At 43.6% G+C, this 23,311-nt stretch overlaps 1 protein-coding gene across 1 annotated transcript in view; it reads left to right on the forward strand.

Annotated features, from left to right (window-relative positions):
• Window positions 1-23,311, forward strand: part of GAL3ST2 (galactose-3-O-sulfotransferase 2) — a 75,659-nt gene that overhangs the window by 14,543 nt on the left and 37,805 nt on the right. Inside the window, exon 2 of the mRNA XM_036755839.1 lies at window positions 17,833-18,038. Within this exon, the coding sequence (XP_036611734.1) occupies window positions 17,833-18,038 (206 nt within the window). The remainder of the gene's footprint in view (window positions 1-17,832; window positions 18,039-23,311) is intronic.

Here is a 23,311-nt window from a genome sequence, read left to right on the forward strand (position 1 = left end):
AGCTGAGTTTGAATGCTTGGCAGTTTAGTTCGAGTAAGAACCTCAGTGTCTAGCACCTTATCCTGCCAGGTGATCTTCAGAATCTTCCTAATATAATTCAAATAGAAATGATTCAGTTTCCTGGTGTGGTGCTGGTAGACTATCCAGGTTTCACAGGCATACAACAATGAGGTAAGCACCACAGCTCTGTAGACCTTCAGTTTGGTAATCAGTCTAATACCTCTTCTCTCCCATGCTTTCCTTCAGAGCCTCCCAAACACTGAGCTAGCTCTGGCAATGCATGTGTCAACCTCATTATCAATGTGTACATCCCTGGAAAGTACACTACCAAGGTAAGTGAACTTATCCACAGCATTCAAAGCTTCTCCATTTGCTGTAACTGATGGTTTCACATATGGATGGTGTGGTGGTGGCTGATGGAGCACTTGGGTTTTCTTGGTGTTAATTATTAGGCCAAAGTTAGCACAAGCAGCAGAGAAGTGATCCATACTTTGCTGCATCTTTGCTTCTGAGGCTGCAATCTCTAATATCCGGCTTAATAGAAGACTGCTGGATTCTCCTATTTGCTTCTGTATTGAATTGTGATATGTTGTTGCAATTGAAGTGTGTAGGAAAAATTTATCTTCACACAGAAATGAAGTTAGCAAAGGGAGGGATATTTGAATAGCTTTTCAGATAATTGTGGATATTCTTTATTGATATACACAGAAACTCAGTAAGTGGCTGCTTCTTAAAGGTTAGTTACAGTGTGGAATTTGACACCATACGAATGAACACCCTCTGTTTACATTGAGATCTTCTGTTACATTGAAATCCATCGGCCCATCTGGTACTTTGAATGGATTTTTTTGCCCATGCGTGATTTTATAACACTATCCGTTGGTCATTTGGAAAACATTGATTTACTGAGTTGCAGATCTTCTAAATGTTGACACATTTCATTATATGATATTAAAAAAATCACATTTGCTAACATCACCTCTGATCTCAACAGAAAAGTCTTTGTGAACTTCCCAGGGTCCTAAGGGGAGGGGCCAACTCAAGAACCAATCACCAGAGCCTGAGCTCTGGAGATGGTGTTGATGAGCAGACTCCGGGCAGCTGTAGCTAAGGAGCCCTCCAGCTTGTAAACCTGGATGTTGAAACTTTGTTGAACTCTGGTAACTGTGTTGGAATTGAATCAGACAAAGTCTGTTGATGTTTGAAATTTGTTTGCATTTTGTAGTTCCAGGTGCTGGCTTTTTCCCCTGAACTAACTGAATGATATTTGAATGCTGAATTAAAAGTAAGCTTGTCAACCCCTTCACCTTGCTTCCCTTGCTTAAGCAGATCGAAAGAACCTGTGGTGTTGGCAGCTTTCTGGGTGCTGGCTGTGGGTGAATCTTATACCCCGACAGAAGCTGCTAGCCAGGTTGTTGAAATCAGTGTCAAGCCAGCCCAACAAAACATGGAAATGTCATAGGGATTTTCGGTTGCCCCTTTGAGGTTCAGAACAAACACAGAAAGTAGCAACACAAAGGAACATCAGACCCCTACTGTGGAGCTGCCAAAATTCCCCAGCCTTTGCTTTCCCCACAAATTGCACCGGGAATTTCACAAAGACAATCATTCCAAGTCGGTATTGATTGCGGCACTGACCTCTTCTATTTTTTTCTCTTTACAGAGCTCAATTAGATTTGTCATCAGCTTCCTCCCTACTCAGGCAGAGAGGAGGTGGAGGGAATGGGAGACTATGCTTCTCAGTGGGGCATCTACTCTGCCAGGAAGATAGTCAGCAGTCTCCTACCCCATCCAGGTGCTGGTGGACCTCATGGACCTCATGCCTCGTGCTTGGTGCCAGCCCTGTTTCTATGTCCCGCCCTCCTCAACCCCTCCCCCACCCATGGCAAATAATTTTAGAGTTATAAAAAAATTAATTCCTTTATTCTTTTTAACTCCTAGTCTTTCAAAGAATCTGTGATCTTATTTACATAAGTTGTTTCTCAATGGCACAAATTTCAACCCATCCATGCCTTCTTCTTTATGTTTCATACAACTTCTCCCCTTTACTCTGGTCCCAGAGGAAAAGGCTAATTTTCCCTTTGTAAAGGCTCACTTTCCTCCTTGTATGTCCTTGTATCATTCATCTGGACTACTAAGATAATAACGGTACTAACGACAGTAATGTTAATAATGATCAGAACAGATTTGGGGTTTCATGTTTCCAGTATCTTTCCCCCCAATTTATCTTCTATTGTTACTAAAATGATCTCCACAGTGGCATGGGTGTATCACAAAGGGAGTACAACATGATCCATTGAGGTAGGAGAAGAAAAATATTAGAACCATTTACATTTTTTAACTAAGAAAAGAAGTTTAGCTGTATTCATATGAAGTCTATGGATTAACCCTACTGCCCTTACTCAGTCTGCATGACGGAATGCCATATGTCATACACAGCACTGAGGACAGCCCGAAGAAGGAATGGGCATTGATAGCTCAGAGGAGGGGATAGTGGCACCCTCCCCCACCCATTCACCTTCATTAGGTTGGGATGTATTGCAGTTTACTTGCACCCAAGCAGGTGTTATTTAGTTTGAACTAAATTAACCCTTATGAATTAGACAAGTGCTTAAAAAATTCCTGTGATAGATTCCAGATAATATTAGCATGAGCATGGTGACCAGTGCTTAGAGGTACAAGTTTGACTTTGCCACACTTCTTGAAATCCTCAGGAGCTCAAGGAATTGCCTCTAGGAGTCAAATACAATTTCTCAGTCTGGATTTTAAGACCCTCCAAAATCTTTCCTGCCTTACCTGCTTTTCCAGCCCTATTACGTATCTGTTTTCTTTTATGAATTCTGTTTTCATAATACATAGAGAAAAGAAGTTTTAAGTTCATAATATGTTAGAGAAAACTGTGCTAAGCTCTGGGAAAACAAATACCCTTAAGGAGCTTACATTCTAATGAGGGAAGACAATGCATAAATGCGAGCTGTCAAAGGATAGTGCCCTTCGCCGGCGAGGGAAAGAGATGGGTAAGTCTTGAGATTCAAGAGTGGAGTCGGGAGTGAAGTGAGCATGGATGGAATGGGTACTGCGTGAAATGGTGGTTCAGGCCAGGGACTGACTAGTCTGAAGAGAGGGCCACAGGGGCAGGAGAATCTAGAAAGCTGAAAATTGAGCTAGAAAACTGGAGCTTTTTGCGGTCGGGGGCCTGCTGTCTTAATTGGTGAGTCCCTGGCTGGGATCACCATTTCTCGAGTGGCTCCACTGATGCCCATCACCCTCCAGACTGTTCCACTTTCTCCGCACTTTGTCCCATGCTCCAGCTGAACTTTGAAGGAAATTTGGGATGCTAAGAGTCTGAAATGAGGAGGGCACACATGCGGGACAGGCCTATACAAAGGCCCAGAGACAAGAGGCAAAAAGTTGTATGTGAGGAAAAGCAAGAAGACTGGCTGGGTTGGACCACAGAGTGCATGCCAATGACTTACCTGTAATGAGGCTCAAAGAGTCATTTGGAATCAGGCCATGAAAGGCTTTGATGCCTGCAGTCTGGATGTCAGTTTTTAGTGCTATTTTAATATTCTATGTACTGTTACAGAGCTGAGATGCAAAGCCAAGTCTCCTGACTTCCAATGAAGTGATTCTTCTGTTACACCATCAACTTTTGGCTGCTTTGACCCTATATTTGACAAAGTTTCAGTGATAACAAGGCCACTGCTGGCCCTGAGGGCTAGGACTCTCCCTCCCACTAAGGGACTCCAGCTCTGTGGGCTCACACACAGACAGAGTCATGCCTGGCGGTGCCTGGTTTCTGAAGAGAAGGGTCAGGCTCTTCATGCCACCATCTTGTAGCCCTGGGGAAAATCACTTAGAGGAAGCAGGATCTTGTCTGATGCAAAAGAGGGATTAGAAAGGTACTTAATGTTCAGTGTAGATCAGGTCTAGGACAGGTATTCCTTCACCCAAAGTAAGTGTGGGCCATGCTGAGGAAGGTATTTAAAGCTCTCAGTATTCCGGGCAACTCTCCAGTACTGTGACTTGCAGAGAAAGTGCCACCTGGTAGAGAGGGTTTTCCTTGCCAGGGGCTTCCTAATACCAATGAAAGTCCAGACATGGTCCGTATAGAAGGATCTGAAGTTGTACCGACAAATTCTATGCTGTGAAAGGACAAATGAGTAAAAAAAAAAAAAAGCCCATTTATCAAGTGCCAACTATGTGTCAGCCTACTAGCAGAGTACCACAGAGAACTGGTCTTGAAGTCAGGAAACTACTCCTGCCCCCCTCGATGACCTCCAGTGGCTCCCTATTACTCCAGCATCAAATGTAAAATCTTCTGTTGACATCAACTCTTCTCTTAAGCTGGCCAGACCCTTCCTACATGTCTGGTTTATTCCACTTTACTCCCCTCTATGGACTTCATAATCCAATGACAACTGGCTCAGACTCCACCTTCTGCTGAGGGCTTTCCCCATACCCTGCTGCTAGTCCCTTCTCTTCTGAGATTTGTTGTTTTGTTGTTGTTCAGTTGTGTCTGACTCTTCATGACTCTATTTGGGGTTTTCTTGGCAAAGATATTGGAGTGACTTGCTATTTCCTTCTCCAGATCATTCTATAGATGAGGAAACTGAGGCAAACAGGGGTGAATGACATGCCCAGGGTCACACAGCTAGTAAGAGTCTGAGGCTAGTTTTGAATGCAGTAAGATGAGTCTTCTTGGACTGTGCTTCTAGGACCTGTGCTCTATGCACTATGGTACCACCTAGCTGCCTCTCACCTTGTGAGATTACCTTTTCTCTGTTCGGTAGATCTTGTAGGCCCCTAGTTATTTGCATGTCCTCCCCCCCCCCCCCCGCCCCCATCCTTTTCCATGTGAGTTCTTTGAAGGCAGGTTCTGTTTTTGTTCTTTTTTGTATCTGCAGGACTTGGTCCACAGAAAGTGCTTAATAAATAATTGTTTACTGATTGTTGATTGACCTCTGTCCGTGTGGCTGGGGGAGGCGTGAAAAGGATCTTGATTCTTCAGAAGACAAATGGCAAACACTTGCACTGGTTTTCTTCTTGAGTAAGTGAAACCCTCTTATTTGCCTTTCTCAGTGAAAGCCCATAACTAAGGAAGCGTCCTTATGCTAACAGAGCTACCGACTCTAACACTAAGAGTTAGAAATCGGATCCTACTTCCTGAAATCCTCACTACTTTGCAAATTCTATTGTAAGACTAGTAGGCTAAGAGGCCCTGGAGCCAGCAGCCCCAGCCACCTGTAATTTCGATTTCTTGTGGCAATGTCCCCTTGTGACTGAGACCGTGGAGTCATGCCCCATCTTGCTTGTGCAAAGCTGGCCCTGTAATCACCTTCCCCATTTTGTGTCCAGACCTGGCTTTGCCCCATCCTGTTTCACTTTTTACATCTTGACACCACTTTAGGTCCCGACTCAGATAACCAGGAGAAAAAGAGTGGAGCTGGGCGAGTTTCAGTCTTTTTCATCCTGGGTTTGAAGTAGGCAGAAAATTCAGTGGGCAAAGGGCTTGGGGGAAGGAGCTCAAGGGCAGGAGCAGAAGTCCCAAATATGTTGAAATGTTCCTAGTGACACTACCTGTGGGAATAAAGAATTAGGAGCCAAGTGAGCGCCCTTCACCTGGGGAATGAGCAGCCATGGCATAGCTGATGCCTAGGACCTGTGTGGCACATCATCTTTCTAGGTCTAGTTTTCTTTGTAAAATGAAGGGGTTGGACTAGACAGTCTCCGGGGTCCCTCCCAGGTCCACGTCTATGCTCCAGTTGTGCTCTCAGAAACTGCTGATAAGATTTCAGAGAAACATGGGAAGATGTGTATGGATGGATGCAGAGTGGAGGAAGCAGAGTCGGAAGGGTGGCATGCACAACAGTTGCAATAAAGTAAATGAAGCAAATGAAGGAACGTGAACTCAATTCTCAGTAATGGAAAAACCAATAATTGTTTCCTTTTTCTCTGCAGAGACATGTGGGGGCTACTAGGGAAGGGGAGAATCGATCAATCCCCAAGCATTTATTAAGGGTCTACTACATACCGGGCTCCATGCTAGGGGAATGGCAAAGAAGAAGAGAAAACCATCCCTGCTCTCAAGGAGCTGGAAGAGAGAGCATGTAGACATATAGGAAGAGACAATATTGACAGCAGGTAATTTGAGGTGGGGATGACAGCTGTGAGATCAGGGAAGGCTAATGAAATAGATTTCCCTCTTGGTAAAAAGATGGGGGACTAGTGGAGGAGAACATTGTCTATGTTGCCAGATTAGGTTACTACAATGGCTTTTTTTTTTTTTTTTTTGCTTCAAAGGAGGATTTAATTTCAAGGCACGGTAGTCATATAATGACAGATGAAGAAACAAAGGAAATCAACAAAACTTTTTTTTTTAATTTAAAGAAAAGGGATTAGGAGTGGAGGAGACAGGCAGGTTTAGTTAACTATCCCTATGATTCTGGGTGTGACAGGAAACCTGGATCTCTTTTTAATCTTCTGGAATCTATTTAGTTTTCCATCTAATACCTTAAGTCCAAGATGAGCTGCCTGGCTTGATTAGTCTCCAGGTATCTGTGTGCTTAGCCATGCCCCACCCACCCAGTCTGTCTCAATTCTCAGATGCCAGGAAAGCTGTTTTATAAGCTAGTTCCCTCTGAGGCAGAGAAGCAGGACTGAGGGCACCCAGCGCCCAGCAAGCCAGTCTCTAGCTCAGCTCAGCTCCCACAAAGGCCCCAGACCCAGCATGCCTCTGGGAGGCAAATGGAGGTGAGGGCAAGAGCCGCCTGGCCAGGAGCCCCCAAAGCGCATGGTCAGGAGGGGCGAGGGCAGTTTTATGCTGGCAGGCAAAGTCAAGTTGGAAGGAACAGATGTTTCTAAGGACCCTGCATGCAAAGGAGAGGCAGCTGGGGGGTAGTGGTAAGAGCCTGGGCTTGGAGGCTGGAGACAGCTTTCTTGGGATCTGATGTTGGGTAGAGGAGGGTCTGTGTTTTAGGGACATGATAGACAAATGCATGTTTGGGTCATTTGATGAACTGAGATTGTGTATGGTATTGGTATGTAGTGTTGCATGTGGTGGTGGGCTGGATACTAAAGGACCTGGGTATGAATCCTACCATACCAGCTGTGTGACTTTGGGCAAGTCAGTACCTCTCTAGGCATCTGTTTTGTCACCTGCAGAATGAAGGAATTAGACCAGATGGCCTCTAAAACCCGCTCTGGCTCTAGACAGTGGGTCTTATGTGACTCTTACATTGGTAGAACTATCAGAAGCCTCTCCCTCACAGGGTTGAGAGGAGATAACATCTGTAAAGTGTTTGGTAAACTGAATCTCTGGGGTTATTATCTCATCCGCATTTTAAAGGGCATTTAGAGATGAATCCCAGCATTTCATGTAGGTGAGGCTTATGAACTTGAATGTGGCCGTCAACTTGGGAAAAGCTTGTGCATTCTTAGAGTTGGTCAACATCCAGAACACTCCTGGGATCCTGCCTTAGCTCCCGACCCCTGATTTCCTTTTGAGACTTTACCTTTCAACTGAAGGGTTTGTCTATTCAGGTGGAGTGGGGCAGGAAGCAACAATTTTTTTTCCTACCTGAGGGTTTAGTCCTGTTACTCTCTGAGCTCAGGTTTTTGGGTTTATAATTTAGATCTGGGAGAGTCCTTTGGGGTCATCTGGTTTACCCCTTCATCTTACAGAGAAGGTTAATGAGGCTCAGAGAGGCATGGCATGCCTCAGGAGCCCCATATTTATAGATTTATAGCTGGTAGGGACCTCAGAAGGCAGCTGATCCAGCTTCATTTTATATATTAGGAAAACAAAGCCCAGACAGGCCAAATAGCTTACTGGAGATTATGGAGTTGGAGCCCCTCAACTCCTGATGGATGGCGTCAGGTATGATCAAAGTGCATATGTGATTGTGGCATTGGGTCTTCTGTTCTTTCTGGGCTCACGTGACTTCATTTCTTCTACCGAAGTACCCTTTGGGCTGATGGTGTCCCAGTTTGATGGGGTTCAGAGGTGTTTTGGTTTGAGAATCTAGCTGAATCTGTTGATGTCTTTTGTTTTTATGACACCTACATTTCCCAATGCATCCCTCATGTCTTCCTCTCCATCTTTTATAACAAGGAATAAAAAAAGAGAAATACAGACTTTAACAAAACGGAAGGAATTCTCAGTGACTGCTTCGGAGGTGGGCAAATATACATGAAGGGGCATTTCCTCTGGCTATGGCAAGTTGCCAGGCATGTCGGGGAAATGACAATGGATTTGATGTGTTTACTTCTTTCTCTAGTTGTCCCAGTTGCATAGTTTTAGAGTTTGGGGACAGTAACTGCTTCACTCAGATCTGCTCCCATCTCTCTTCCCAACGCTTTTTAATAAGGCAGCAAGACCCTTGACCAAGTGGCATGTTGTTGAGTTGTTCAGTTGTGTCTGACCCTTTGTGACCCCATTTGGGGTTTTCTTGGCAGAGATACTGGAGCGGTTTGCCATTTCCTTCTCTGGCTCATTTTACAGATGAGGAAACTGAGCCAAACAAGGTGAAGTGATTTGCCCATGGTCGCACAGTTAGGAAGTGTCTGAGGCCAGATTTGAACTCAGGAAGATGAGTCTTCCTGATTCCAAGCCTGGTGCTCTGTGCACTATGGCGCCCCCTAGCTGCCCTGACCAAATGGGACACTAGAGGAAGGAGCAGACAAGCCGGGGAAGGATCATTTCTTCTTTAGAGGACAGAAGGCCAGAACAAATTTGTCTCATTCCTTTTTAAGGGATTGGGGAGTGCATCTAAGTTTTAGGATGAAATAAGTTTATATTTAAGCATGTGATTCATTTTAGCAAGTGCAAAAATGTAGAAAGCATTTTTGCAAACCTTAAAACATTGTATGAATGTGAATAACAATATTGATTAATTACTATTGCTGTTCTGGACCTGTGAGTTCGTTAGTTTGGGGAATGCACAGGGAGGACTCTCCCTTTTTAGAGCAGATTGGCAACTGCCTGGTGATTTACAGCCTCTGCGAGTTTCTCGTAGCATTAGGGACTTGTTCAGAGTCATGCCCCTTGTATGTATAGGGCCAGCTCTCTATACCCTATGCCAGCTTGCCTGGCATAACAACAGCGATGATGATGATGATGGCGATAATATGCTGCTGAAATCCCAGATGAAAACTCCCAAAGGTCTCAGGCCAGGTTCAGGTCACTGTTTCCAAATCCCCGTCTTTATCCTGGATCAGTGTCGGAGAAAACATCCCAGGTGACATGGAGACCTGGGGAACATGCGCCCCCCGCCTTGGACAAATATTCTAAAGTCAAAGCATCTTTGGTTGAAGCATCTGGAGTAGTGTAGTGGCCTTGGGAATAGGAGAGAAAGGATCAGTCCAAGAGATATCACGAAGAAAGAATTGCTAAAACTTAATGTCTGATTTCAAGGGTGAAGAAATGCACAGTCTGACGTGTTTCCAAAGGTAGAATGGTGGGGGCCACTAACGAACTTTTCTTCTTCCCTACGACATTTTTCCTGCAAATGTCACACGCTATCAGCAGGCTGAATGAGTGCTTTTGTCTCATTCATGTGCCCTGAGAGGCAGGGCTGTGCAGTGGATAGGATGCTGGATTTGGCACCAGAAAGACTTGGGTTCAAACCCTGTGTCAGAAACTTAAAAGCTGTGTGACCTTGGGCACATCACTTAACCTCTCTTTGCCTCAGTTCCTCCATCTGTAAAACAAGGGGTTGAACTTGATGACCTCCGAGGTTCCTCCCACCTCTAAATCTGTGCCTGTGAACCGCAAGATACCTTGTTCCTCTGATATCCCTGTAAGCCCCAGGTTCCTCACCTGTAAAATGGGGATAATAAAAGTACCTGTCTCACAGGGTTATTGTTAAGGGTCAAATGAGACAGTGTTGGGAAACTCTTTGCAAACCTTCACAAGCTGTATAAGTGCTGCCTATATCTAGATTATGATTGTGCATTTGGGGCGGCTTTAAAAGTATTAGACCAGTAAAACAGCAAATATTCAAGAGTAAATAAGGGAATTCTTTGAGAACAGGTTTTAAAACAAACAAACAAACTACTTCTGGGTACAATTATGTAACTTTCTCCCTAGTTCTTGTCTACTCTCAATTTGCTCCAAGTTTTATATATCACATAAAGAGTGATAGTAATTTTCCTTTCTAACTCCCAATTTGATGACACAAACCCTAGACCTTATGGCCTTATAGGGGTAGGGAACCTGTGGCCTTGAGGCCACATATGGCCCTCTAGGTCCTCAAGTGTGGCCCTTTGACAGAATCCAAATTTCACAGAACAAATCCTTTTATTAAGAGGATTATTATTAAATATTATTAAGGCTTAGATGTTAGCATGTCCCGGCTGGGCATCTTCTTACAGCCCTTTTTTTCGTTGCTGAATATAGGTCCTTTATTTACTTTAAAATTTTAATTTCCAAACACATCCCTTCCCTACTCCAAACCCAGAGGGCCAATCCTTTGGAGCAAAGAACAAAAAAGAAAGAAACAACAGCAGAAAACCAACTCATCAACTGAGTCTGGAAACATATGCTCAGTTTCATGCCCACAGTCCCCCACTGTATTTGTGCACCAAAGGGAAGAATGCACTTTTCCTCACCCCTTCTGCAGGCTCAGATTCGGTCATTATAATTACATAGAGCTCTGAGTTTGCTGTAGTTTTCCATCGGAGCTGTTGTCATCATTGTTTGTGCCGCTTTCCTGGTTGTGATCACTTTGCACCTGTCTTGCATATATGTGTCTTCCTAGGCTCTTCTGTCTTCTAAAGAATGTGGGAACTTTAGGCAAGGGAATCATCTCCGTGAGTTCCTCTTTCCTTATCTGCCACTGAAGAAAGTCTTCATTCTTTTCTGGAATTCCTTTTTTGTGTCTCTTCCCTGGGGAAGGACAAGCTGCCTGGAATAGCCCTTTAAAAAGAATTAAACCTCCTTCTCTAGATAGAAGCTGATGAGTAGGTATCATTTACATTCAGTGATTCCTTCAGTGGCCTGAAACTTATATAAACTCCCATGAGCAAGTGGGCTTTTCCAGAGATGTCTCTCAGAAAGCATGCCTCTGGGAGGAACTTTTTTCTTAAGGCAAACAATAATTTTTGAACGTGAATTTTAACTGATTTTATTCCATTGATGACGTAGAATATTCTGTAAGCAGTTGGGTGGACCATGTCAGAGTGAAAGGGTTGACTTGAAGTAATCTCTCATTTTCCTGTAAATGTAGGGTTGATTGCCCTGGGGAAATGAAGGAACAGAAGGGATACTTCCGGGCTGAGGTTAGTCTGAGTTGGAATGAATAGGGGTGGTGAGTTAGCCCTTTAAGTGGGTAGGCAAAGTTCTTTGCAAACTTTGAAGCATTATGTAAATGTATGCTATACCAGTGGCAGGCTGAAAAAAGAGATTACTGTTGGAAGCTCTTGTCAACAGGTGTCTGGAGTCTTCTTTGTTCCAATGTTTGTTAGTTCGAACGTGCTGAGAGATTGCGTAAAAGTGTGAATTTATAACCCAGTGGTTTGTGAAGCCCTGCCCTGTGGAACAGAACCTTAGTGAGGTAGGGACCCAGACGTTGAGGACAGGTGTAAGAAGAGAGCATCTCTAGGGGTAAATCCTTGGAATGATTTTCTTGTTGAGTTCGTGGGAAGTGGCTCTAGAGCCGAGCTCAAGCTCATAAACTGATAGGAATGAAAGAATGGGTGGAGTCTAGGTCTCAGCGACCAATGACTCTGGCCCAGGTGCTGAGTGATGAGAATAGTCACTGGTCAGATTTAGTTCCACATTGTAGTAACAGGGATGGTAAATTTTGAGACCACTTCCTCCTCCCTCCCTCATATTTCACCAATGGCACAATCATATCATTTCCTAAACAGCATTGGTTTCCCAGAATTTACAATACAAGAAATTTTAGAAACACAACAATAACTTTCATGATATCATGAATTTAAAACATGAAACAAAGCTTATTCTTTGATGATATCAAATCAGTCAAATGCATTTCCAAATTATCTTACATAGAAAATCGTTCATTCTATCACAAGTAGTTTTTAAACTCATAATCCTTATAACTTGGAAAAGCATTAATACCAAACACATTTTACTAAGGACAGAACCAGCAAAAGAGTAACATATATATGAGGCAATCCTGGATGGCGGTGGTGGTTGGGGTGGGGGGGGGGCAGGTTGAATGTTCCTACTTTTTTCTTTAGACTGAGAAACAGAGGTGAGAAGGAGTAGTAAAAAGGTCTAATTATCCCAATAGGAAGATATAGCTCTCTGTAAATGAAATCCCATAAGACAAATGAATGTCACATTAAAGTTATTAGGTAAGGAGCATGGAGAGTGAAGTGATCACAATAGCCAACATTTATAGGGTACTTGATATGTGCTACGGGCAAGGCATTGGACCCAGCACTTTACAAACAACTGTTTCCCACAAGCAACCCTGTGAGGTGGGTGAGTGACTAAAAGGTGCTTATCCAACTTCAGTTGTAACAGATAATCGAAGATGAAAATATATTTAGTTACTCATCCTCTAAGATAATTAATTTCACTGAAATTCTCTTCCTTAAAACAAAACAGGAGATATTTCTGATTATAACTTTATTAATAGTTATACCTTTGTCCCCCAAACGTCTTCGTATTTGTCTAATTATTCCCTTATCATTCTGAGATATTTCAAAGATGACTTGAGGTAACATACATTTAGTACAGGCCTGTACAACAGATGGCCTGTGGGCTGTTTGTGGCCCACCAAAGGATTTTGGGCAGCCTGAGAAAAATGTAGAGGATGTAAAATAAAGATGTAACGAGTGTGTTGTCTGTGCCCTGCTTAACCTGCCTTCCCCTAGTCACTATCATGCCCATCAGGTAACTTGGTGGGTGGGTTACCACTGTGCACTTGCTCCTGTTTGTCATGTGATCCGAGGCAAACAACCATCGTCAGGCTGCCTGTAGTTTGAGCAAGAGTCACATCTTTTCACTGTGTTTTTGGTCATTACTGGTGTTGAACAGGGACAAAGTGAGCGCTCTGCAATGAGTGGTAACAAGGTCTTCTTCCCCTCCCCCGCTGCGTGACCGCCCTCCAAGTTACATGAGTGTCTGGCGTTCTCTCCAAGGTCAGACACTCAGTTTGGTATTTCTTTGTATGTGAGCAGTTGCTGTGGAGATTTTTTGGTTCTAACATTAAAGTTTTTGGGGTCACTTTGTAAAATGGATGGTAAAAAGAAATAGAAGATTGAATCAGAATGTAGAGCGTTTAATCCAGAGTGGACAAATAGATACTTGTTTACTTACACGAGAGACAAAATAAATCGTGTCTTGTTTGCCAAGAAGTAATAGCCATTCTGAAGGAATACAATCTTCATCGCCATTTTGAATCAATACATCCTGACTTAAGCAAATTGGACACCAATGAAAAACAAGTTAAGGCATCCAAATTGTTGAAATATCTCAGTGGGTTGTATCTTCAAGATAGTACACTCAGAAAATGAGGCAGCTTCTAAGGTTAGTTTTCAGATTTCTAAAGAAATCAATTTCAAACATGATTCTGGAGTATGATAAACTGACTGCCGGCAAGAAGTGTAACATGTCCAATTAACTAAGTGTAAACAGCAAGAAAACCTGAAAAATCTATTCAAACTTGTACTGCTTAGCAAAGCAATTTTAAAAAACATTAATGTGATTTCATGATAAATAAAAATCTTAAGCAATAAGTGTAACTCATTGATATTAATTGAAATTTTCTTTTTTTAAAATATGGTTTATTTGCAAAATAACTTAATCATTAATTATACTTTTATTTGGAAAGTGAGCTACTAAAAACCTGTGTGAGGCCCTAAGAAGTTAAGCCTACTTTGATTTTGGCCCCTACCTACTGCCAGGTTGTGGAGGTCTGCATTAGTGTATTTACTGTAAGCAGCAAGGTGTCGCCATAGTGGAGAGAGCATCAGTCCTGGAATCAGGAAGACTCATCTTAGTGAGTTCAAATCCAGTCTCAGCCTAGCTGTGTGGCCCTGGACAAGTCACTTAACCCTGTTTGCCTCAGTTTCCTCATCTGTAAAATAAGACAGAGAAAGAAATGACAAACCACTCCAGTATCTTTGCCAACCCCCCCATCCCCTCCCCCCGGCCCCCGCCCGAGGTCACAAAGAGTCCAACATGACTGATAATAACAGCAACAAAAATTATTTTCTAGCAAGTGCATGGCGAATTTAGGAACCTGTATCTTATCTCAACTCAATCTAAACAGCTTCTTCACTGCACTGAATTTCTCCTTTAGCACGAAGTGTTGCTGAACAAAACCAGTGACCTACCAAGCTTTTCCTTCCTAAGTTGCATTGTCATTAATTTATCCCTAACAAATGGACTATGTTGAATTCTTGCTAATTAGTCTTAATTTTGTTATCCTCCAGGAGATGAAAGCACCTCATTTTAATCTTAGCTGCAAACTTCCAAAAATCCATTAAAATGTTTCTTAGCAGTTATAAAAACCTTTAACAACTTACAAAAGCCTGGTCTATCCAAATAACAATTAAGTTTTGTTATATCATTCGCAGGAGTGTCATATTCTATAATTCCCAAATCAAAAGAGTTACATATTTCAATTCTTGACAACATGACCTCTTTTCAGACAGCAGGAACACCTAGCCTGGGCCCTAGGCTTAGATTTTTCTTTTTCCTTGTTTTTCCCTTCATGGACATTCTGGGCTGTATCTTTCAACTCATCAATTACAGTCTATTAAATAGAGATTAGGAGGTCCTTCTGGAAATAGATAAATGCCCCAAATTTTGGGGTGTACGGGAGAAGTGAGCATATTTTACAAACTTTAGTTTTGGGATCTAATTAAACTTGGATTTACAATTTTTAACATTCAAAATCAATTCTCTATTAAAGTTGTTAGAAAAAAATATAGCTACTAAAGACAAGCTAATTAAAAGCAGGAAAAAAAAATTAACCCAGAATCAAGCCTCAGTTGCCTTCTAGGTACTTTCCCTGAGTTAAAAAATTTTTTTCAAAGTAGTTTCTGTTGGTTAATTAACACTTGTTAATTTACATGACTCACTTTACATCAGTATTTGCTTTATTGCAGTGGTCTGGAAATGCATCCACAATATCTCTGAGGTATGCCTGTACAGGCTGTCCTACTGGAGAATAGTAGCACCACCCTCAAATAAATGAAGATCGAATCTTGATTATTAAAGAATTTTTATGGCAGTGAGGTCACAAGGGGTTATAAAATGCATCTCATCTAATCACATGCTTCTTTATGATACTGTCACAGTTCAATCTCCATTTATTTGTATGTGGTGCCACTGTTCTCCAGCACTACAGCTTGTATTGTGTATAACCTATATTGTCTCCCTCCTGTATACCCCTCTGTAGTGGTTGACACTGTTGGCCACCGTCTCATCCTGAATCCTGTCTCCTTCCCTCCCTGGGCTTTCCCGACCCTACTCTGTTGTGGTTAGCCCTCTCTTCCCTGTCTGACTATTGATTTTTTCTCAATCTCCTCCTCTTATTTGTATAATTATACCTGAGGGCTCTTTCATCTTTTCTCCCCCTTCCCAAATACACTTGAAGATAGTTTTCAACATTCACTTTTATAAGATTTTGAGTTCTAAATTTTTCTCCTTTCCCCCATCCCTAAGACAGCAACAATATGATACAGGTTATACATGTACAATCATATTAATCATATTTCCACAGTCATGTTGTGAAAGAAGAATCAGAATGAAAGGGGAAAACCATGCTTTTCTTCTTTTCTTCTTTCTTCTTCCCCTTTGTTCCATCTCATTGGCTCCCATGAATCCAAAGACTACCTCTCTTCACATAACTTTCAGATCTATATACATAGCCCTCCATCTCTCTTGAGCTCCAGTCACTATGGTCACCAACTGCATGCTAGACACCCCTAGGCATATGATAATCAACATGTCCAAAATGGAGCTCCTTATTCCTTAACCCACCCGACCCTATATCTTTTCCTAATTTTCCTCTGTCTGCCAAAGGCACCACTATCCTTCTGAGTCATCTGGATTTCTCTCAGGCACTTTGCTCTCCTGCACCCCCTCCCATATCTAGCCAGTGGCCAAGCCCTGTCAATTTTCTCTCTATGGCATTTCCTAAATCTAAACTTGTCTACTTTCACCACTATCACCTTAGTTCAGGACATCATCACCTCTGATCAATCACCCTGATAATATCCTAATAGATCTTCCTACCTTGCATCTCTCTGCTCTTCAGTCCATCCTTCACACCATGCCAGAATTGATACTCTCAAAACACCAGCCTAACCCTGCCATTCTCCTGCTCATTAAGTTTCAATGGCTCCCTACTGCCTGTAGGAGAAATGCAAATGCCTTTAAAACACGTTTATGCACACTATATCCCAGGCAGACTGGCCTGCTTGCTCTTGTCTTTATACAGTAGTACATCTACCACTTTATGCTTTTGCATAGGCTACCCCCTATGCCTTGAATGTTCTCCTTTCTTATCTTTGCCTCTTGGAATCCAAGGGATCAAAGATCAGTTCAAACTCTAGCTCCTACATCGTCATTCCTGATCACCTCAATTGTTAGCATTCTCTCCCTCCCAAGCTATGTTGTATATATTTTAGGTTGATTTATTGGTTTGCTTATTGGTGCAGTTTGTGTGGACAATAGTATGTAAGCTCTTAGTGGACAGAGACTGGTTTCCACATTGTCATCGCCACCACCATCACTATCACTACCACCACCACCACCATCACCATCATAATTATCATCACCTCCACCACCATCATCACCATCACTACTACCACCACTATCACTACCACCACCACCACCACCACCACTACCATCATCATTATTATCACCACCACCATCATCGCCACCACGACCACCACCATCGCCACCATAACCATCACCATCATCATCAACATTAGCATTTCTCTAGAGTTTAAGGTTTGTAAAGCACTTTTCAAATATGATCTTACTTGATCATCCTTCCAGATCCTATGAGGCTATTATCTCCATTTTACAGATGAGTAAATTGAAGATGAGAGAAGTTCAGTGATTTGCTCACAGGCAGGAAGTATTAGAGGTGAAATTGGAACCCAGGTCTTCCTGATTCCAAGTCACTCCAAGTCCAGCATTCTATCTGCCACCTCTCCAGTGAGATAATAAAGAATTATTAGATTCTTGCCTTACATCCTTAGGGGTATTACTGATGTCTTATAAATGACTCTCTCTCTTTATCTCTCTCTCTGTGTCTGTCTCTATTCCTCTGTCTGTCCCTCTATCTCTCTCCCTCTCTCTCCCCCTCACTTCCTCCTTTCCTCTCTTTTTCTCTCCCTCCCTCTCTCCCTCTCCTCTACCTCCCTTCTGTCCACCCCCCCCCCCATAAACATATTGCTTACCCTTCCTTCCTCTTCTCCTCACCTGGGCAGTACCTGGCAGATTGCTCGTTTTGGAATGGAATTAATTTTTGTAATGGGCTTTGCAAACTTTAAATTGCTATTTAAAATGCCATTCTTCCCGCAGTTTTACATTAAGTAAAGCCTGGTGCCATGGAAGGATGCTCCTGGACTTGGAATCAAAGGGTCAGCAATTGTCAGGTCCTCTTTGACACTTACTAGCTACGTGACCTTGGGAAAGTCACTTCACTTTCTCTATACTTCGGTTTTCTCACTTGTAAAACAAGGGTGTTGGACTGAATGACCTCTGAGGTTCCTTTCAGAGCTAAATTTCTCATCTTCGGAAGAGTGAAATTAAAAGGTCCTGGCTTTGGGGTTCCGAGAAAAATGGAAGGAGCGCCCCATCTTGGCCTTGAGCCCCACCTTGGGCTCTCCCAGGTGATTAAAGCTCCATCTCTAGCTTCTCCAGCCACACCCCGCCTCTCTGAACCCGCCCCAGGCTGGCGAGGTCTTTCCTCCCAGGCTGGACACCTAGGCGCAGTCTACTGGCGCTCCAGCCACAGGCTGATTCGAACACAGGCAGCTCTTTGTTCCCCTGGAGCCTTTCATTGCAGAATGTCCTTGGGGCTGCTTCCCAAATGGAGGTAAGAGAGAAGCCGGGCTCTGCCCGGGGGCCCCCAGGCAGCTGTGGAAGGCTTAGGCTGACTGAGGTTGAATAAGGAAGCTCTAATGAGTAGGTTTTAAGATAAGCTGGAAGGGAATGAGCCTTTCTCTGTCCCCCACATTATTATTTGGGTTTTCAAAAAACAACCAAATCATCTTTAATTCAGATTTCCGTGATACCCTTCCCAGTAAGCAAGATAAAGTCCTCTGACTGGATTCCAGGGGGTAGGCACATGAATCTTTCCTTTTCCGCACCGCTCTCTGCCCTGGCTCCACTGGAAAAGGCGCATCTCCCTCCCTCCCCCCCCCCCCCCCTACACCGCTTGTCGGTTTCTGCCTGGTGGCCCTCCTCATCTTACTGTTTAAGCCCAGCAGCCTCCAGCCAGTGGGCAAACATTTGTGTCTCCGACCCTCCCTCCCCTCAGCCGAAGTGTGGCTTGTCAAGATGGCCTGGCCTTGTCTGAAAGTTTCTATCTTTATTTCTTTAGGAAATGTTCTCTTTGAGCTGACATTTCTCCCTGCCTTTCAGGCTGTCAGAGGTAACTGTTTGAAAAGCCGGGAACCATCCCAAGATGCCACTTCAGAGGCTGGGAAAAACAGCTTTCTTCCCCTGCTTCAATCACATAATGTTCACAAGTTAGAAAGACAAATACTTTCTCTTGAGAGTAGAGTGGGGACACGAGGGGGAAGAGAATCCTCTTCCTCCTCCTCTCTCTATGTCTCTGTCTCTCTCTGCCCCAAAGTTACTGCCAGGCTACCCGGTTCAAGCATTGCATTAATTTTTTTCTTAAGTTCTTAAGTGAATGCACGAATACAGATATTTGGGACAAATCTCCAAATTCAGCTTGATAATCCTACCCTCTGAGGACCTCACTCTGCCTCCTCCCTTCCTCTCCTACCCCATAAAGAAATCCTGTTAACATTATGGTGATCTGGACATGAAATCATAAAGACATTACAGAGAATCCAAGGTGAGCTTTTAAGCATGTCATTTTAAGGGACAAGAAAACAATCTCCTGTTCTGGTTCTCTTGTTGCTACAGCAGGAAAAGAAAGCATTAGGTAAACCTGGGGGGTGGGGGGAGAGGGCGGTGTGCTGCTTTCCTTTTGAATAATAAACAAATAGAGTTATTTTTTTTTGGTGTTTAAAAATTGAACTTTTTTGGTAAGAGTTGTGAGGAATGGGTTTAGTATACAAAGTTTGGTCAACAAATGCACTTTCACTCAAATTGCAGTTCTAATGTTCCTTCCCCTCTTTTTTCTAAAATTGGTTTTTTATTTTTAGTTTACAACACTCAGTTCCACAAGTTTTTGAATTTCAAATTTTCTTCCCCTCCCTCTCCTCCCCGCTCCCCACCAAGACGGCATGTAATCCGATGTAGGTTCTATGTACACCTTCACATTAAACATATTTTCACAATAGTCAAGTTGTAAAGAAGAATCACAACCAACGGAATGAATCGTGAGAAAGAAGAAATGAAACTAAAAAGGAAAGAAAAAAAAAAGAGAGAGAGAGAGAGCAAATAGTTCGCTTCAATCTGCATTCAGACTCCATAATTCCTTCTCTGGACGTGGATGGCTTTTTCCATCATGAGTCTTTTGGAGTTCCCTTCTCTTTAAATTTAGTTCACTATCATTGAGCTCCTACTATGTGCAAGGGGACTGGGATAGGGTCTGGGGAGAGAAGAAGAACCGCACCAAACAGTCTCTGCCCCCAAGGAGCTTGCATTCTGTTGTGTGTGTACAACCACAATGTAATAGCAGCTAGCATTTATGCAGTACTTTAATGTTTACAAAGTGCTTCAGAAATATCATTTCAGTTGATCTTCACAACAGCCTTGGAAGATATGTACTATTGGAATCTGCATTTTAGTTACGAAGTTGAGGCAGACAGAGGTGAAGCAATTTGCTCAGGGTTACACGACTAGAGGGTCTGAGGCTAGATTTGAACTCAAGTCTTTTTAACTCAGGATTCAGAGCCTTATGTACTGTGCCATTCCAAAAGGGAGAGAACACTCAAAAGGAAAGGGATCTGGAAACCTTCTGGGTAGCATATGGGCTGTGCTTCACAGGAAGCTGGAGACTGTGAGGCCAGGGAGAAGAGAGAATTCAGGTGTGTGGAGGCACTCACAAAGGCAGTTGCAGATAGGTATACAAATTCTCCTCTTCATCTGGGAATGGACAGGTTTTTCTTGTTTAGTCATTTTTTTCAGTTGTATCTGACTCTTTGTGATCCCATTTGGGGTTTTCTTAGCAAAGATATTGGAGTGGCTTGTCATTTCCTTCTCCTCATTTTACAGATGAGGAAACTGAGGCAAATAAGGTTAAGTGACTTGCCCAGGATCACACAGCAGGTAAGTGTCTGAGGCTGGATTTGAACTCAGGCACTCTATCCATTGTGCCACCTAGCTGCCCAGACAGAGTCTCATCTTGTCCCAAATTTATCCAATGTGGCAGATATAAATGTTTGAAGGATCTCTTTGCTTTCAGTGCTTTTGTCTGGAATCCACTTTAGTCTCTGGTTTTGATTGTAGAGATTAACTTTTTTTGTGTGTCCTGGTCCCTTGGTCCAGACACATAATGGTCTGATGGAGCCCGTGGGCCCCTTCAAAAGAATCATGTTTTGAAATGCAGAAAATAAAATGCAAAGAATTACAAAGGAAGCCAATTATATTAAGAAAGAGTTATCTATATCTCTATCTAATTTGAAAGTTCAAGGACCCCAGGTTAAGAACCCCTGTGAGAAACAGTGTGGTGTAGTGGTTAGGGGACTGGTCTCAGAGAGAAGCCCTGGCTTCCTGTGATACCTTTGACATAGCCTGGCTGTGTGACCCTGGACCAGTTCAGCGCCATCAGGCACCTCCAAGATGGAAAGTTACAGAGCAGGCTTCACCTGCATTGGTGGAGCGGGTTTGGTCCCTAGGAATTCCCTATGCCGTGAGTGAAATCCCACATGGGCAGTGCAAGGACTGCTTTGGTCCCACCCCAGGAAGGCCAGAGTTTCCTTCTGCTTCCCTGGAAACAATGGAGGAAGGGGGCATAGTTGTCCTTGTGCCTGAGGAACAGACAAAGAGAGGCTTGGGAGAGTTTCTCAGGCTATCTCTGAGCCTGCCTGCTCTGATGCATCTGTTTCCCTGCATATGTCTCATCCTGACCAAGGGTCTAAGTGGGGCTGGGGGAGGGGGAGGCAGGGCAGGGAAGCAGCCTGGGGGGATGGTGGTTAGGTTGCTTAGGGTCTGCCCCCCCATCCCTATTTGCAGGCTCTCTCCTTCAGGAGCTCAGGTGCCTGGGTTAGAACTCCTGTCCTAGACAGGCTCCAACCTTTTTATTGTATCCTCTGTGTGGGGGTCCTGGGCTACGAGCAACTCAGTCATGAGCCCTGTGCCTGAGCACTCTTCTCTCTCCCTCTCAGTGACCTCCCCAGAAGGAGATCTCTAGAGAGCTCTGGGTTTCCACTCCCTCCATCTCACATGCTGGACCTTGATGGTGCCTTAGCTGCTATAGTCTATGTTAGTGCCCTCCTTCTCCCTCATTCCCGAAATGCACACAATCCACAGTCACGTCCCTGCTTCCACCTCTTGAACTCATGGGGCCCCAACTGGCTCCCAACAGTACTGGAATCCCCAAAAGTCATTTCTTGTGTCACCTGTGGCCCGAGGAAAGAACTACAAAGCACAAAATGTATCCAGGGCCTTCAGATGCATCTACATCAAAGTATTTATTAAGCTCCTACTAGGCTCCGTGCTAGGCATCAGGCATACAAACAAGTAAAATTGGTCTAATACTCAAAGGAATTTACATTCTAACCAAATATGAGCTCTCCCTTTCATGAATATGTAGCCATCATAGTTGTTAAAAGGGCAGAGGGAGTGGAAGGAAAATCCCCTTCTTCCCCAGGCCGGGAAGAGATCTTCCTGCAAAAGCATGGATCCCTGTCTGGGGCTAGCTTTTCTTTCAGTGTCTTCTCCTCCAAAAGTTCCTGAAAGAATTCTCTGCTCACAAGCTCAGATGAGGCAACCCTTTGAGAAGTTGGGCAAAACCAGCTCTTAGGCAGCGTCTGTTCACGGGTGTACCAGTGCGAAAGGGCAGCCAGTCCACTAAAGACTTTTTCCACCTGCTGATCTTAGCCTTGGAGAAAGCTAGGGACTGATTTTTAAGAGATGGAGTTGAGGAGGCAGTGGATTGCAGGCAGGAGAGGCAGCCAGGGTAAAAGTTCCAAGATGGCAGATGAAATGTTGAATTTGAAAACTAGCAAGGAGATCTGTTTGGCTGGTAAGTAGAGTATATGGAGGGGAGTGAGTGACACGCAGTATGCTTGCGAAGGTGGGTTGGAGTCAGATTGTGAAGATCCTCGAATGCCGAGCTGAGTAGCTTTTAGCTAGTCTATGTTGGAGGCAATAGGGAGCCAGGGAAGCTTCTTGAACGGTGAACTGACATAGTTAGACTTTTGCTTTAGGAAGATGAATTTGGCCGCTGTGTGGAGGAGACTGGAAACTGGGAATCTAATTAGCAGGATGTTGTGACAGTTGAGGTGATGGCTCATAAGTCTCTGAATTTAAGTGCCACTCCTGTAGGTGGATGGAAGGGGATAAATAAGAGGGGTATCATGGTGGCAATTTGTCAATAGATTGGATCTGGGGCTGGGGGTGGGACAGAGGTAAGAGAGTAGGATAATGGGGACCTGAAGCACGGGGACAGACATAGAGAAGTCTGGAGGAATAGTGCCTTTAGAGAAGGAATATAATGAATAATTTCCGTTTGGGATACGTTGAGCTGGACAGAATACGAGGTGGAAATGTCCAACAGGTGGTTGGGTAAGCAGAAGGGTAAAGGTTAATTCATTTTTCTCCTCTCCTTTCGTTTTTCTATTCTGATTTTCTATATTGTTATTATTGGTAACTATGAATAATTACCAAGTGGTTGCACCAGCTCCATAAGGGCAGGGATTGGGTCTTCTTCATGAAAAGCAGCATGCTAGAGTGGACGGACAGCTGAAACCAGAGTCAGGAAGACCTGAGGTCAAAATCTGGCTTTGGTACTGACTGACTGTGTGACCCTGAGCAAGCCACTTAACCCTCTTTGCCTCAGTTTCCTCATCTGTAAAATGAGCTGGAGAAGGAAATGGCAAACCACTTTAGTTTCTTTGCCAAGAAAATCCCAAATGGAGTTATGAAGAGTTGGACGTGAATGAAATGGCTGAAGAACAGCAAGCTGTGTGACTGAAGACAAGTGACTTAACCTTTCTGGGCCTCAGC

The sequence above is a fragment of the Trichosurus vulpecula genome, chromosome 4 (genome assembly GCF_011100635.1).
Source record: "Trichosurus vulpecula isolate mTriVul1 chromosome 4, mTriVul1.pri, whole genome shotgun sequence".
In the NCBI taxonomy this organism is placed as follows: Eukaryota; Metazoa; Chordata; class Mammalia; order Diprotodontia; family Phalangeridae; genus Trichosurus; species Trichosurus vulpecula.